Genomic DNA, 15,379 nt, shown 5'->3' on the forward strand with positions numbered 1-15,379 from the left:
TAGACCTTCTCCTAGTGAAGCTTCCTGCAAATTACAGGCGTTTCAGTACAAATGCTCCATCTTATAGGAAACAGGAGAAATACATGGAGAAATCCAGGCATCGGTGCCCCTGTTTGCGCAGCAGCAGGAGCCCAAATCCCAAATCCTCGTCTCTAAACACACACAGCCCGGGAGGTCCCCCCGAGCACGGCGCGCGATGCGGACCTGCGCCGAGATTAACGCATCGGCTGCAGCACCGCGGTGCCGGCGGGTTCCAGCCGGCCAGAGCTGCAGATGAACGAGGCTGCGGACGCCCTTTGCAATGATGCTCATTCCTTTATTGGTGTCATTGCCAGGTTTTGAAGGGTGCTGGCGCTTTCTGGTTGTTCCCAGCACTGGGTCAAAGCTACATTACAGCATATTGAAGAGGTGTCCATCCAAAGCCAGAGGGAGTGTGAGATTAATGACCTCTCTCCATACAGTATGTATAATATATATATATTTATAATATGTCCTGTATATTCATATGTATAGAGTGACAAGGATGGGCCACCATACAGTAAACTTTTGATTTCTAAATAAATCACCAGAGCAACAGGCACAAAAATTTGGTCCTAATCAAGGCCCTCACCTTGTCAATCCGAAACAGACCCGAACCCACCCCCTTGGAAAAAAAAAAAAAAAAAGTCCAAACCTGAAATCCAAAATAACTAAACAAACAATTAAACAACAACAAAAAAAAGCCCCAGCCCAGCCCTGTCCCCCCCCTCTGGGATTTGCCCCCTGTACAGTCACTCACATTGACGGTAAATAGATCCCTTGGCTACACGCGCGCGCGCACCCACACACACCTACACACACTCATATGTAAATACACACGCACCAACATACAAAGACCAAAGAACATTACAAATATACATCTGGGGTTGCTGCAGCGATGCAGAGAGGCTGCGGAGCCACCCGAGGCAGAGGGAAAACACCGCCGCGAGCTCGCTCGGCCTCAGCTTAAATCACCAGCATCTGCTTACAACCTTCCTCGGGGTTTGTGCTAAGGAGGTCGGGAGGTTATCGGCAGTGGTGGAGCGAGACAGAGCGATCGCCGGGACATCGCTGGACCCACGCGCACGATAGATGCGTTACAAGCGGCACTTGGACGTTGAAAGCAGCTCAGCCTGTCCCCTGCACCAGGTACAGAGATGCTGGTCCTGTGCTCCGCTGGAAGGGCTTCCAGTGGATCCCACCGTGCCCAAAATCCTGCTGGACCTGGACCCGTCCTTTGCCATGACACAGATGAGGACCAACGCGTGCCATGGGAGATGGGTGTGGAGAACATCCACCCTTCAACATGATGCTCCATGGCCTGGGGCAAGCTGGGGGGAACGAGAGGACACCATCGGCTCTTGAGCTTTGTTTCCCATGCCCTGGGTAGAGAACGGAGGTAAAAGAGACTGTCGCTGGCTCATCAGCTTCGGGCTCCACGAGCTGCTGATCTGGCTGAAGGTGAACTTGGGGCAATTAGAAAACATGGAAGGGAGGAAAATATATTCCTGTGGGTCACCCTGCAGACAGCTTCTCCCCTTCCTGAGGTCTGTGCTTCATGATGCTGACTCCCAGACCCTATCCTGAAAACTAAATAAAGAACCGGGTCTCTCATCCACCGTGTTTCATGGGGCCAGAGCTAGCCTGCTCCAGGGGATGCACACGGACAACCCCCCGGCGGTACCTGCGGACAGGACCTCACCCCAAGCCACGGAAGGGACCGATCTCTCACTCCTAAAATGCCTTTCATCCCGCACCCTCCTCCCCAGGCTGAGCACTGACCAGACCTGGCTGCTGCTCGAAGGGAGTGAGCTCAGTCCTGGGAGCAATGTCAGCTTCCAAAATCGCCTACAAGCCAGCTGCTGGGGTGGGGGAGAAGGGGACAAAGATTTCAAAGAGGCGGAAGGCGTTACAGGACACAGGCAGGGAAGATAGTGGCAGAGGGCAATGAGCAAGAAGACGCCAGAAGACAGTCCCTACCTGCACATCTCAGATGTGCCTTCCCAGGGACTGGCCTCAGCGTACGTCCCTCTGAAGACCTGTATCCTCCCATGTCAACCAGGGGCTTGCTCCCTCATTCATTAGGATCTCGTCAAACAAACGGATCTCCCCCATCTCCGCACATCCAGAAGCCATCCCAGGGAAACCACAGCTGCTGGCCTGGCACTGCCAGGAATGGTCTTCAACAAGGACCCACCTTCCCTCAGTCGAATTGCTGAAAGCTGAATCACTCAGGAACACCGAGTGATGTCCTGGCACCTATGCACGCTGCTGCCTGGGATGGGTTTCAGGTCGCCGAAGTGGCCTTATGGCTTGCCCCCTCCTATCCATTACCCATTTCACGTCCATCCCTCCACGACCCACGCAATAACCAGGAAATTTCTCCCAACTACAAGGTGATCTCCACATGGTATTACCCAGCCCGGAGGACAGCAATGTTGAAATCACCCCTCCGGGCATCACCATCGTGTCCTGCATTTCTTCGTTGCCTTTAGTTGCCAGGATGGTGGACACGGTCACCTCTGGTTTCACTTAGGTAGCATTGCTCCCCAGACTATGTGTGTCTTTGGCAAGGGTGGGTGGAAGGGGACAGAGATTTCCATCTCCTGTTCTTGCTGTAAGGAGTTAAAGACCCACTCAGTCAGGGATGGGAGCAAGCTGGGTGTCAGGCAACCGAAGAGGACAGGGCCAGCCATCTCCCGAGCGTGGCACAGGTGAACAAAGTCCCGGCGTCACCGGGACTGGCTTGGTTTGGTTAATCTGCAAGCCCTCTCTGTGAATGGAGCTGGCATTCCTGGAGCGACAGCCATGGCAAGAAGTCAATGAGATGTCATTGCTGCCACCAGTGTTGATGCAGGCTGGAGAGTCCCTCTGGGCCTCTGACAAGCCCAGCGCAAGGTGCTGCCACCACGACGTCTCCAAATCCTTGTAGAAATCGCCAAATTCCCTGGGATCCAGCAAAGCAAACGCGGCGCCAGTGTCCGGGGCTGCCTCACCTTCTGCCAAAGCCACCAGAGAGGGGCACGTGCTCTCTCCTGCCCCCTCTGCGGAGCACGATGGTGAGCAGTACGCCGGTGGTGCCCACCCCGGCGGTGTCCCCGTGCCCCAGCCCTGCGCGGGGGCTGCGGCGGCGGCGTGGGGAGGGCTGGGAGCCGAGCGTACCCAAGGAGGGGTCGGCGTGGTGCCCACTGCCAGCCTTGGATGTCCTCCAGTCCGAACGCACCTCCTGACTCTGCGCATCAACCGCTCCATAAATAAATACGTTAAATAAATAAAGTGACGGATCCAGATCGGGGAAGGGGGGGGGGGGGGGGGGCAGAAGGAAGGAGGGGGCAGCTCCCCTTGCCCCGGGGGCTGTTCGTGAGCGTCTCACACAAACACACGCGCACACAAAGTAGCTGAAGACAAAGACGAACTGGGACCGGTGGAGATGCTGCCGGCAGAGGCCCCTTCCTCGGCCGTCGGCAGGGCACAGTCCTCGCTGCGAGGCGGTGTGGGGGGCGAGGGGGTCCAGGACGTCACTCCTGAGCTGGCATCGTGGCGGCGCACGGGGAGCTGGAGGTGAGGGAGACATGCGTGGTTGAGGATGGCAGTGACCGCGGCGTCTGGCACCTGGATGGGGAGACGAACAGAACAAACTTGGTTTCCTTCTCCTTTCCCTTCCCCTGCCTCCTGCTATCCCCGAAATCCAGCCATTTTCTCAGTCATTTGCTATGCAGGCAGCACCAAAGGACACCCAGTGTCGGGCAGGATGATACCTTGTGTCTTACCATCTGGGAGATATGTGTATCATTGAATCATAGAATGGTTTGGGTTGGAAGGGACCTTTCAGGGTCATCTAGTCCAAGCCCCTGCCATGAGCAGGGACATCTTCAACCAGACCAGGTTGCTCAGAGCCCCGTCCAACCTGACCTTGGATGGTTCCAGGGACGGGGCATCGACCACCTCTCTGGGCAACCTGGGCCAGCGTCTCACCACTCTCAGCATAAACAATTTCTTCCTTATATCTAGCCTGAATCTCCCGTTCTAGTTTAAAACCATCACCCCTTGTCCTGTCGCGACAGGCCCTGCTAAAAAGTCTGTCCCTGTCTTTTCTATAAGGCCCCTTTAAGTACTGGCAGGCTGCTATAATGTCTCCCCAGAGCCTTCTCTTCTCCAGGCTGCATAACCCCAACTCTCTCAGCCTTTCCTCATAGCAGAGGTGTTCCAGCCCTCGGATCATTTCTGTGTCCCTCCTCTGGACCCGCTCCAACAGGTCCATGTCTGTCCTGTGCTGAGATGCATCTGATGATATATGACATCATCACCCTGTTTTTAATACACATCCAACAACCGTTCCCAAAGCAACGTTAGCTGTATTTTAAAATCTGACCACACCCCAACAACTCATGGCCAGTTTCCACCCCAAAAGGAACGGGGGGCTTGCGGCTCCGCCGCGACTCCTCTGCCTGCCCCAAGCCCACGCACCGCCCCGCACGGAGCATCCCGGCCGCGCCGCATCCCACACGCGTCCCCTCCACCCGCTGGCACTCACCAGGAGCGGGACTTCCTCACCCGGGAGGCCGCCGGCCGCTCCAGGAGGCTGTCCAGGTGCATCAGCCTCTCCAGGTGGAGAGCCCGGGGGTCCTGCTCTGCCGGGTCCCTGCTCCGCTCAAACTCAAAGATGGCCGGAGGGGAGAGGTCCAGCTCCAAGAACATGATGTTCTCAGCCTGCAGCAGGACAGGGCAACGGGAAAACCAACACAAAGAGTCACCACGTGGCAAAACACAGCACCAGCTCTAGCAAGTCCACGCTGCCGAGAGAAGCTGACCAGCATGCCGTGGAGTGGGACCCTCCTCTGGCTGCCACAGCCACAGGACAAGCTCCAAACTGGGGTGCAGGCTGACAGCTCTGCTCAGGCTCTTCTGGTCTTTCCTGGGGCTGAGTCCAACAGGCAAGACTGAATGGCCCCATCCGTTCAAACGGCAGGAGCTGCCACAGCCAGTGAGCTAGCAGCTCAAGGACCGGCTGAGAGCACGGCCACCGATCCTGCCAAGTGGGAGGATAAAGCTGGGAGCTTGAACTGACGTATCCCAATTCATCATGAGCTTGTTTACTCTGTGTCCTCTCTCACTGTTCATCCATCCATCCCTCCATCTGTCCACCCACCCATCCATCCACCTACTCATCCATCCATCCACCCATCCACCCATCCTTCCTTCCTTCCATCCATCCAACCATCCAACCATCCCCCCATCCTTCCTTCCTTCCTTCCTTCCTTCCATCCAACCATCCATCCCATTTATCCATCCCATTTATCCAACAACCTCTTGTCCCCCTGGCACGCACCAGTTCCACTCACTTACCCGGTACCGAGGATGAGATCCCATGGCCATGGCCACGCGGGCGTATTGGCTGATGGGTCTCTTGTACCCCACTGCAGAGGTAGGCCGCTTCTTCATTTGGTTGCTGTTTCTAAAAAATTAATTAAGAGAGGAACATGTATTAGAGAACATAAATACCTACCGAAACCGCGTCCAAACAGTGATGAACGGAGTTTGTTTACAGCAAGTGAAGGGTGGCCGTTCCTGGTGGGGCTTGGCTTGGAGAGGATTTCCACCCGTAGGCACCTACAAGCATCCCGGGGGTCCCTGCCGTCCCCCTGTCCCCGGGGACATCCCTGCCCTGCAGGCAGAGGCTTCGTGCCCGTGGGTCAGCAGCGCCGAGGCAGAGCGTGGGTCGGGGTCGGGGTCAGGGCCGGGGACGTACCCTCCGGTGGGCACCAGCGGCTGGAACTTCCACTGGTCCTCCTCACCGTCGAAGTACAGGCGGTTCATGATCTTGTTCTTCTCTTCTGGTGGGATGAAGTTCTCGATGATCAAGTACCTGAGCGAGTGACCGGCCAAGAGAGAGACGGAGCAGGAGCAAGGGGGTGGGAAGGAGCAGGAGAGGAAGGAGTTAATGTGACAAGTGACAGAAAACAGGTCGGAAAGGGAGAGAAAAGGGATGTCAGGAAGAGAAGGAGACAGCGCAGGGAAATGGGAAAACAGCCAGAAGATGGAAACATGATGGAAATGGAGAGGTTGAAGCAGTAGATCCAGCCGACAGAGAGGCGAGAGAGGCAGGAGGGAGGGCAGGGGAAGATGGTCATCAGAGAGGAGCGAAGACACTCGGGCAGCTCTGCAAGCCTTCCTCCAGGCAGAAACACCCGGACCCGTCTGCTCCCCCAGCTGCCCAACCAGAAACTAAAGGAAAGCTCAATGATGCAAAATGGACCCCAAAGGGAACCTTTTTTTCCACGTTTTTTGGGGCAAATTGAGCAGCCGCAGAAAATTGTTTCGAGCCGATGAGTTGCTTTCATTGAGCTGCTGGCTTTTCAAAAGTTTGAATCATGTTCGAAGGTAGCAAAATTTGAGATGAAATTTTGTTTCTAGTAAAAGTACAAATATTTCACCTTGAAAATGCTAAAATACATTTATATGTCTGGGTGGGATTTTCTTAAGACATTGAATAAAATAATTGCTCGAAGTGAAAACAAACCCACCAAAGATGGTGGACTAGAAGCTGCATCTCCTGCTGGGAGGTTCCTGGAGGGAAAGCACTGCCCGGCTTTGCCGGGTGCCCCCACGGGGCTGGGGCTCACACCGAGTCCCCCCAAAGCCGCCCTCCCTCCGCTGCCCGCGCTGGGGCCGCAGCAGGTCTGCAGGTGCCCTCGGGGGACGCTCACCTCCAGCTACCACGGCCACGGCCCGTAACCGAGCCATAGCGCGCACTGCTGCCGCGCTGCCGCTTCCGCTTGTGTATTTTCTGGTTTTTCACGTTTCTCAGAAACTTTTTAACGCTCTCGCGTGCAACCCACCCAGCTCAACAGGTTTAAACGTTTTACACCTTCTCCCACCGCTGACGGGGTAGGAAGCACTCAGTCGGGCCCATCACCCGGCGTATTGCTCCCTCCAGCTGCGCACCCCAGCTCCGCTCTGTGCACCCCAATTCTGCCCTGCACACCCCGCACGGCTGCGCCCGAGCCCGGGGGCCGCACGACCACCTACTTGAGCTTCAGCTCCCGCGTCTGCTCGTTCTGCGCCTCCTCCAGGTCCTGGCGCACGCGGATGTACTCGTCGTGCTGGTCCTGGATCTCCGCCTTCACGGCCTGCAGCTTGGCGTACAGCTGGGGGAGAGGAGCAGACCCTCAGCCCCGTGGCTCGGGGGCCGGGGGGCCGGTCGTCCCCGCCTGCCACGCTCTCACCTTCTTCAGCTTCTTGGTTTTGATCTCCACCTCCTGCTGCAGGGAGGTGTAAGTCTCCCGCAGCTCCATGGTCTCCTCGTCCCGCAGCAACATCTCCTGCTGCATCTCCCGCTCCCGGCGTTTCTGCGGCGCAGGGGGAAACGCTCAGAGCCGGGAGGGGGAACCGGACCCCCGGCACCCGCCTAAGCCGGGCCAGGCCCCCACGCCGTTACCTGCTCGGCTATCTCCTGCCGCTTCAGCTCCAGCATCTTCTGCTGCTCGTTGGTGTGGTCCACGATGGTCCTGCCGCCGATGAGCAGCTTGCTCTCCATCGCCTGGGGGGGACAGAGCGGGGTGGGGGGGTCAGAGTGTGGCTCTCCCAACCACCCCCCCCCGCCGTGGGGTTTGCCCCAAGCCGTCCTCGCCGGGTGGTCACCCCCATCCCTAGTCCCTGTCCTGGGCACCCTGTCCTCAACCCCGCTTTCGGGGAGGTGGGAGCTTTTGGTGCAGCACACGCTTTGGTCCCCGGCTGACGGGGAGGGGGCTGCGCACGGACACCGACGAGCTTGGGGCCGGTTCGGCACCGCCGGCCACGGCGGCGGGGGCTGTGGCGGGGGGTGCGAGCGACGTGGCCCCTCCATGGGGACCTGACGTGGGGCCGCTGGCGCTGAGCCCGGGCTGTTTCGGGTCTCGCTTCCTTCCGCACAGCCGTGAGCCAGCGGGACGCCGCGGATGTGCAGCAGCTGCCGGCAGCGGGGACCCGGCCCCAGCCGAGCCATGGCGAGCTGGGGCGGGGGGGGGGGGCTCTGCCCTGAGCCCCCCGGGACCTGCTGGGGGAGATGCTGCAGAGAAACCACCCACAGCAGCACTTCCCCACCCCAGCATCCCACCCCATCCCGACTCCCTCATCCCACCCTGTCCCATCCCACCCCGTCACCCACAGCCCACCCCACCCGTGTTTCCCTTTGTCTCCCTGGGGGAACGGGGCTCCCCTCTCCCATGGCAGTGCTCACACACACACACACGTATGAGTGGCACAGGGGTGCGTGCATGATGTGCCAGGTGTGTGCACGTATTGAATACGCGTGCACACGTGTGCCGGTGCGTGTACAAGCGCCGGGTGTGTGCGCACACCCGTGCCGGAGGTGAGCACGCCATGCACCGTGTGTGCGCACACCCGTGCAAGACGCGTGTGCACCCACGTGCAGGGTGTGTGCATGCCTGTAGCCGTGTCACCGTGTCCGGGTGTCAGTGGGACAGCGTGGCCATCGCTTGTCATTCATCGGTGCTGCCGGCACGTGCCCCTGGGCAGGGGTCTCCCCGGGGGGGGGGCGTGTGCCCCCCCCGCCATACCCCATCACAGCCCCGGGCACCCCAGCTGGAGGCGGGGGCTCGGGCAAACCGGTGACCGCCGTTCACACCGACAGCTATCTGGGGCAATACTCTATTTCTCCTATTTTCCCCCAATTTTCCCCCCTTCCCAGCCCCACGCGGGATGGCTGTGGGGGTGCGCAGCGTGGGGTTTTAGAGGTGCGCAAGCAGCCCCCCCAGCACCCGTGGGACAACCCCTGCGTCCATACCACCAGCTCCCACCTTCCCACACCCCCGTGAGACCCTCGCAGCCGTTCAGTGCTAAGGGGCACATCCCCTCCCGGGTGCCCCATCCAGCCCCCCCAACCCTGCTGCACCCCCCCAGGCCCCGACACCGAGGATTCCTCCTTCCTCCCAGCCCCGCTGCCTTCGGTTAGGCGCTGCTGGCCGGGCATTTTGCCGGGAAGCCACCGGGTTGCCGCAGTGGGGGGGGGCTGAGACCCCCAAGGGCAGCCCCCCCACCCGGCCCCATGCTGTGCCCTGCTAGGGCTCCCCAGAGCAGCCGGGCTGGGGGGGCTGGGGCTCCATGGACCCCTCACCCCTCACGCCTCCTCCTCCAAACCCAGTTCTTGGCTGGTCCCAGTTGCACCCTGTGCTGGCGAGTGTCCCCTGTGCCCTGCCGGGGTGCGTCCTGCCCCAGCAGGACTGGGGGGCACCAGGAGGGCACAAGGGAGGGGACCGGGGTGACCAGGCGGGTGCTGGGACGATGCTTGGTGAGGGCACGGTGCTGCCATCCTTCCCCGCGGGGTTCACCGCCGGCTACTGCCTTCGCCGAGAGATTAAGGGGTTTCTTAGCGCGGCTGTTTTCCCCCTGACAAAGCATTTATTCCCTCTAAGGAAGACGACTCCCAATCTTCTTTAGTGCGTGGGACAGATTGTACGCTAAGCCTCTCATTTCCGGCACCCAAATAACTTCCCCGGCACTTTCCCGCCTGCCGACCCCGGCTTCGGCACCTGGCAGAGCCGTCGGGCGAGGGGCCGGGAACGGCTGCACCCGGCAGCCTGGCCAAGCCGAGGCAGAGGCTCCGCCGCAGCCTGCCGCCGCGGCACAGGCCGGGCACATCTGGGGGCCGAGGTGCACATCTGGGGGCCGCGGTGCACATCTGGGGGCCGCGGTGCACATCTGCCGGGGCAGGTTGGCCCCCGCCTCTCCGAGCTCGATGCTGCCCACGCGTCCCAGCCGGATGGTGGGGCACGGCAGAGGCTGAGCCCACGTCCACGAGTGCGACGGCAAGACGGGGGTCCAGCGTGGGTCGCCCGCGCACACGTGGGGCACCCCGTGTCCCCCCGGTTACTACGGCTGCCTTCGCCGCGGTCGCTGCCGAGCCGTTTGACGCGCGAGCGGGACACAGGGCTCCTTGCCCAGCCCCGCTGCGTGGCAGAGCTGCCCGTGGGCACCGGGAAGCCACCCAGCGTCCCCCGCAATGTCCCCCCAGGCAGGTCCCTGGCAGTGCCCAGCGGGGTGGGTGGGTGTCGCGGCAGGCTCTGCCCCTCCATCGCTGGCACGGGGGGGATTTTTGCCCCCCCGGGGCGATACCTCACTGGTGTGGCTGTACCGTACCCCCGTGACCGGAGGGTCACGGCACGGAGAGCGGCTCCAAAGGCCACCAAAGGGGACGCGGCGTCATCTCGCCTCCGGCCCTGCCTCGTTACTCAGCAGTTACAGGACACACCGTGGCCCCGAGCCAGTCCCGCTGCGCCGTGCCGGACGAGGAGACCGTGCGGGACGGCTGCCAGTGACAACTTGCCCTCCGCCGCAGCGGCAGTGGGGGGGAACCGGCTGTGGGGAGCCCACCCCCGTGCCGAGCATCCTGCTCCGCCAGGACGCCCGTCATGGGACACCAGTCGTGCCAGCTGGCGACCGGTGCGTGCGTCCCACAGCGGCACGTCCCAGCGTGAGCCCACGGGTCTCTGCGTTGGCATCCAGGCATTGCCACGCACCCCCGGGCACGGCCACGCATCCCTGGGCACGGCCACGCATCCCCGGGGCTGCAACAAACACGGCTCTGGCCACGGAGGAGGGTACGAGAGCATCCCCCTGTTCAGCCCCCGAAATCCCAGGCAGGGACCGACACCCCAGCCATGTCCCCGCCTGGGGGGGTCCGTGCTAGGTCTCCAGCCCGGCCACCGCATCCGGGCCACCGCGGTGACGGAGGGGCCGTGCCGGAGCGTGACGCGGCGGGTCAGGGTGCCGGAGCTCCTTCCCCACCGCCCCGACAGCCATCCCAGCCCCACGCTCACGCTGGCCCCGCGGCAGGGGGTCAGGACCCCCCAGCCCCACCAGCGACGGGAGCAGGGCTGGGGCTGGGGGCAGTGGTGCAGCCCCACACCCCCAGCACGGCCGCCCGGGGCTGCGCTGGGGCTACCATGGCCCCTCTCGCACTCGGCCCCGCATCCCTGAGCTGGTGGCTCGGAGGGTGCCGGTAACGAGCCCCGCCACCCACCCGGCTCTGGGTTGGGGGTGCCAGGAAAGATTTGAGGTGGGGAGAGGGGTCCCTGCAGAGCTGCCAGACCCTGCCTGCAGGCTCGCAGTCCTGCCCGTCCCCGGCAGAGCCCGGCGGGCAGGGCAGGAGCCGTGGGGCTGGCCGGGAGCGGGGGGCAGGCCGGGGGGAGGCGGGGGGGCAGGCGGTGCCGCGTCCCCAGCCCCAGCCCTGGGCGCGTTCCCGGGGCCACCGGGGACGAATCCGCAGCATCGCTCCCCCGCCCTGCCGCAAGCTGCTTTGTTGTGCCGAGGGGAACGAGAGCTGAGCACAGCAAACTCGTGCCACCGGTGATCCGCTCCCCCGCGGCCCTTCCCAGCCCGCATCCCCAGGAGCTTCCACACCGGGTCGCCACGCAGGTCCACGCCTGAGGGCAACCCCAGCCCGCCACCACACGGGAGGCACGGGGCTGCCCTTGGGCACCCTGCTCGGGAGCCCACCTCGCTCGGGAGCCCACCTCGGGACCCATTCCAGCCCCCCAGGAGGGGCCGGAGGCGAAGCAGGTCTTCCCCCAGCGTCGCTCGCGACGGCGGGTGGCGAGACGTACCTTGTACTTGGTGGCCAGCAGCTCCGTGGCCTCCTGCTCCTTCCGCAGATCCTCGATCATCTTCTCCTTCTCCTGCAGCAGCTTCTGCTTCTCCTCGCTCACCAGGCTGTGGTCATCCTGGATAGCGGCCTTCTCCTCCTCCAGCCTCTCCTTCTGCTCCTTCAAGTAATTCTCCATGTTCTTCTCCAGGCCGTCCTCATTGTCGTCCTCCCCTTCGTTCTCCGTGGCGCTCTCCCCGTCCACCGCCTTCTTCCTCCGGCTGCTCCTTCTCCTCTTCTTCCCCAGCATGCCGCGCTTCTCCAGCTGGGCTTTCAGCCGGACGATCTCCTCCTGAAACTCCCGCAGCAAGGTGTCCTTGGGGTCCTCGTTGACCCGGGGCTTGTTCTTGATGTTCTTGGCCCTGTTGGCGAACCTGAGGGTGGAGAGGCTCTCGTCGTAGCTGTGGGAGGCCGGGCCCAAGGTGGCCACCATGATTGTCTTGGCGTTGCCCCCGAGGGAGTCCTGCAGCAGGCGGGTCAGCTTGGAGTCCCGGTAGGGGATGTGGGTGCTCTTGCCGTCCACGAGGGCGGAGATGACGTTGCCCAGGGCGGAGAGGGAGAGGTTGATCTTGGAGGCTTCCTTGGGGCGCTCTCCGTGGGCCCCCATTTTGCTCTGGCGCTCGCTGCCGGCCAGGTCCACCAGGTTGAGCTTGCCCACGCGGATGTGCTCCTCGCCGTCCGGCCCCGTCTCGCTGCACTCGATGGTGATGAGGAAGATGGCGTGGGAGCGGGAGCTGTGCTCGTTCATGTTGGTGCTGCCCACGGAGCGCGTCTGGCTCCCCAGGTTCATGACGTGCTCGATCTCCTTGACGTTCTTGGTCACGAAGGAGGAGAGGTCCTTGATGTACACCCCCGTCTCGGGGTTCTCCTTCAGCTCCAGCTTCTTGCTCTGGTCCTTGGCGAGGAGGTCCCTGATCTCCTCCTGGTAGATCTCCAGGTACGAGGCCCTCACCAGGTACTGCTGGTTCTGCGAGCGGGAGATGTGGGTGAAGATGTGCTCGAAGGAGATGGGGATGATGCCCCGCTTCTCCGGCTCCGCCCAGGCCCCCTGCATGGTGTAGGTCTTGCCGGTGCCGGTCTGGCCGTAGGCGAAGATGGTGCCGTTGAAGCCCCGCAGCACGGAGTCGATCAGCGGCCGCACCGTCTCGTCGTAGAGGTCCGCCTGCTTGGAGCTGGCGTCGTAGACGGCGTCGAAGGTGAAGGTCTTGGGCAGCTCCCCGGGGGCGGCGCGGGGGTTTCGGATGCTCACCTGCCCCAGCTTCACGTCCAGCTCCAGGACGCGCTCGTAGCCCGCCGCCTCCTCCTTCCTGCTCATCGGGCGGCACCGGGCCACCACCTTCAGCGCCTCGCAGCCGCTGCGGGACTTACCGGCCATGGCGGCGGCGGCGGGCGGGGCCGGGCGGCGGAGAGCGGCGGCGGCGGGGTGGGGGGGGGACAGCCGGGGCCGGCGGCAGCTGGGGCCGGGGCGGGGGGGGGGGATGTCGCTCAGCCGCGCCGCCCCCGCAGCATCCCCCGGGCCGCCGGGAGCGGGGCCGGGCGGGGGCCGCGGTCGGAAGCGGACCGGAGGGTGCGGGGGGCCGGGGGGGGGCGGCGGCGGCGGCGGCGGCGGCGGGGGGGCGGCCCCGCCGGGCGTTCGCTCATGGCAGCCGCGGCCGCTGCGCCCCGCCCGTGTGCGGGGACGGGCGGGGCGGGGCGGGGCGGGGCGGGGCGGGGCGGCGCGGCTGATTGGCCGCCGGCCCCGCACACACGCACACGCGCGCACACGCACACGCGCAGGCAGAGGCGGCGGCGCGGGCGGCGGGTGCGCTGCCGGCCCCGGCCCCCCCCTCCACGCCCCGCGTCCCCCCGTCGTCGTCCGTCCGTCCGTCGCCCCCCCGCCGCTCCCCGGCCGGGCACGCCGGGAGCTGTAGTCCTGCCTTTGTGCGGCGCCGGAGGGGCGGGGGGAGCGGGTGCGGGGCTGGGATGAAGGGCGCAGGGGGTGGGATGCAGGGCTGGGATGCGGGACGAAGGATGCAGGATTGGGAGGCAGGGCTGGGATGCGGGACGAAGGATGCAGGGCGTGGGATGCAGGGCTGGGATGCAGGATGCAGGGTGAAGGACTGGGATGCAAGATTGGGATGTGGGATGCAGGATGCAGGGCTGGGATGCAGGATGCAGGGTGAAGGACTGGGATGCAAGATTGGGATGTGGGATGCAGGATGCAGGATTGGGACGCAGGGTGCAGGGCTGGGATGCAGGATGCAGGGTGAAGGACTGGGATGCAAGATTGGGATGTGGGATGCAGGATGCAGGACTGGGTTGCATGATTGGGATGTGGGATGCAGGGTGCAGGGCTGGGATGCGGGATGCAGGACTGGGATGCAGGATTGGGATGCAGGGCTGGGATATGGGATGCAGGACTGGGATGCAGGATGCAGGATACAGAAGGCAGAATTGGGATTCAGGATGCAGGATTGGGATGCAGGATTGGAATACAGAATGCAGGGTGCAGGGTGTGAGATACAGGATGCGAGATACAGGATGCCTGACGGAGGGTACAGGAAGTGGGATATGGGTTCAGGATTGGGATGTGGGTTGTAGGATGTAGGATGCAGGATTTGTCAGTGGGATGCAGAGCAATTGTGCGGGATGCAGGATTGGGGTGCGGGATGCAGGGTACATGATGTTGGATGCAGGATGCAGGACTGGGATGTGCAATGGAGGGTACAGGATGTGGGATACGGGCTCAGGATTGGGATGCGGGATGCAGGGTGCATGAGGTAGGATGAAGGATGCAGGGTTGGGATGCAGGATGCAGGGCGCAGGGTACATGATGTGGGATAAGGGATGCAGGATTGGGACATAGGGTGCAGGATGGATGATAGGAGAGGCATGAGAGGGCACGGGGAGGTGCCCAGCCCCAGCAGTCCGGCAGGGACAAAGCTCTTTCCTCATGCCTGGCAGCCGGAACAGGGATATCTCCCCCCCACACCCCATCTCCTGCGGGGCCAGGGCAGTGTCACCCTCATCACCCTCGCCAGCTGCCCCTGCGGTGTTTCGGGGTCACTGGGCTGCCCCAGGTTGTGCGTACCCTCAACTCCGGCCTCCCGGTGCCGGTGCCCAGTCCCGTCCCGCTGCCAGCCCCGGCACGGCTGGCGCGTCCCTGCATGGGCTCGCTTGCGGCCCAGAGGGAATAATCCCTGGCACCTTACGGGAGAGGCAGCCCGGGGCTTCGGTGGGAGATTAAACATTCTTGTGGTTAATCGAGTCTCAGCAGCCGCCCGTTCCCCGGAACCAGAGATTATCCCATAATTAATTAATTAGGGTATTTGCTGCCATACGCAGGACTGCCTGGTGCAATCCAAGTCCTCTGTCTCCAGAAGCTTTCGCGGGGGGGACGGTGCCCTTGCCAAAGGCACAGCCCCAGTGCTGGAGGGGGATGGGGGCTACAATGGAGGGCACGACCGAGGGGGGGTGGAAGGGGGATGCGGCAGGGGCTGAGGGGAGATGGAAGTGGGATGGGGGGACAATGGAGGGGGGATGCGGCGGGGGGTGAAGCTGATGGGGAGGGTGGAATGGGATGGAGGAGGGATGGAGAGGGGATGGAGGGGGGTGGAAGCTTCAGTGGAGGGTATGATGGAGGAGGGGGTGGAAGGGGGGATGCAGCAGCCATGGAGGGAGGGATGGAGGGGGGGCGGAAGGGGGATGGGAGGGACAATGCAGGGGGGGATGGAGGCCGTG

General features: G+C 62.9%; 1 protein-coding gene across 1 annotated transcript; it reads right to left on the reverse strand.

Moving 5' to 3' along the window:
• Nucleotides 1-305: 305 nt before the first annotated feature.
• On the reverse strand, nt 306-13,034 carry KIF3C (kinesin family member 3C). Its single transcript, XM_075048840.1, has 8 exons — nt 11,622-13,034; nt 7,457-7,558; nt 7,245-7,367; nt 7,048-7,166; nt 5,768-5,884; nt 5,365-5,473; nt 4,553-4,728; nt 306-3,630 (listed from the first exon to the last, which is right to left on the reverse strand). Exons 1-8 carry the CDS (start codon nt 13,032-13,034, stop codon nt 3,537-3,539), a joined length of 2,253 nt encoding a protein of 750 aa, XP_074904941.1. The 3' UTR covers nt 306-3,536.
• Between the last annotated feature and the right edge of the window lie 2,345 nt (nt 13,035-15,379).

This window comes from Buteo buteo, chromosome 17 (genome assembly GCF_964188355.1).
Source record: "Buteo buteo chromosome 17, bButBut1.hap1.1, whole genome shotgun sequence".
Taxonomy (NCBI): domain Eukaryota; kingdom Metazoa; phylum Chordata; class Aves; order Accipitriformes; family Accipitridae; genus Buteo; species Buteo buteo.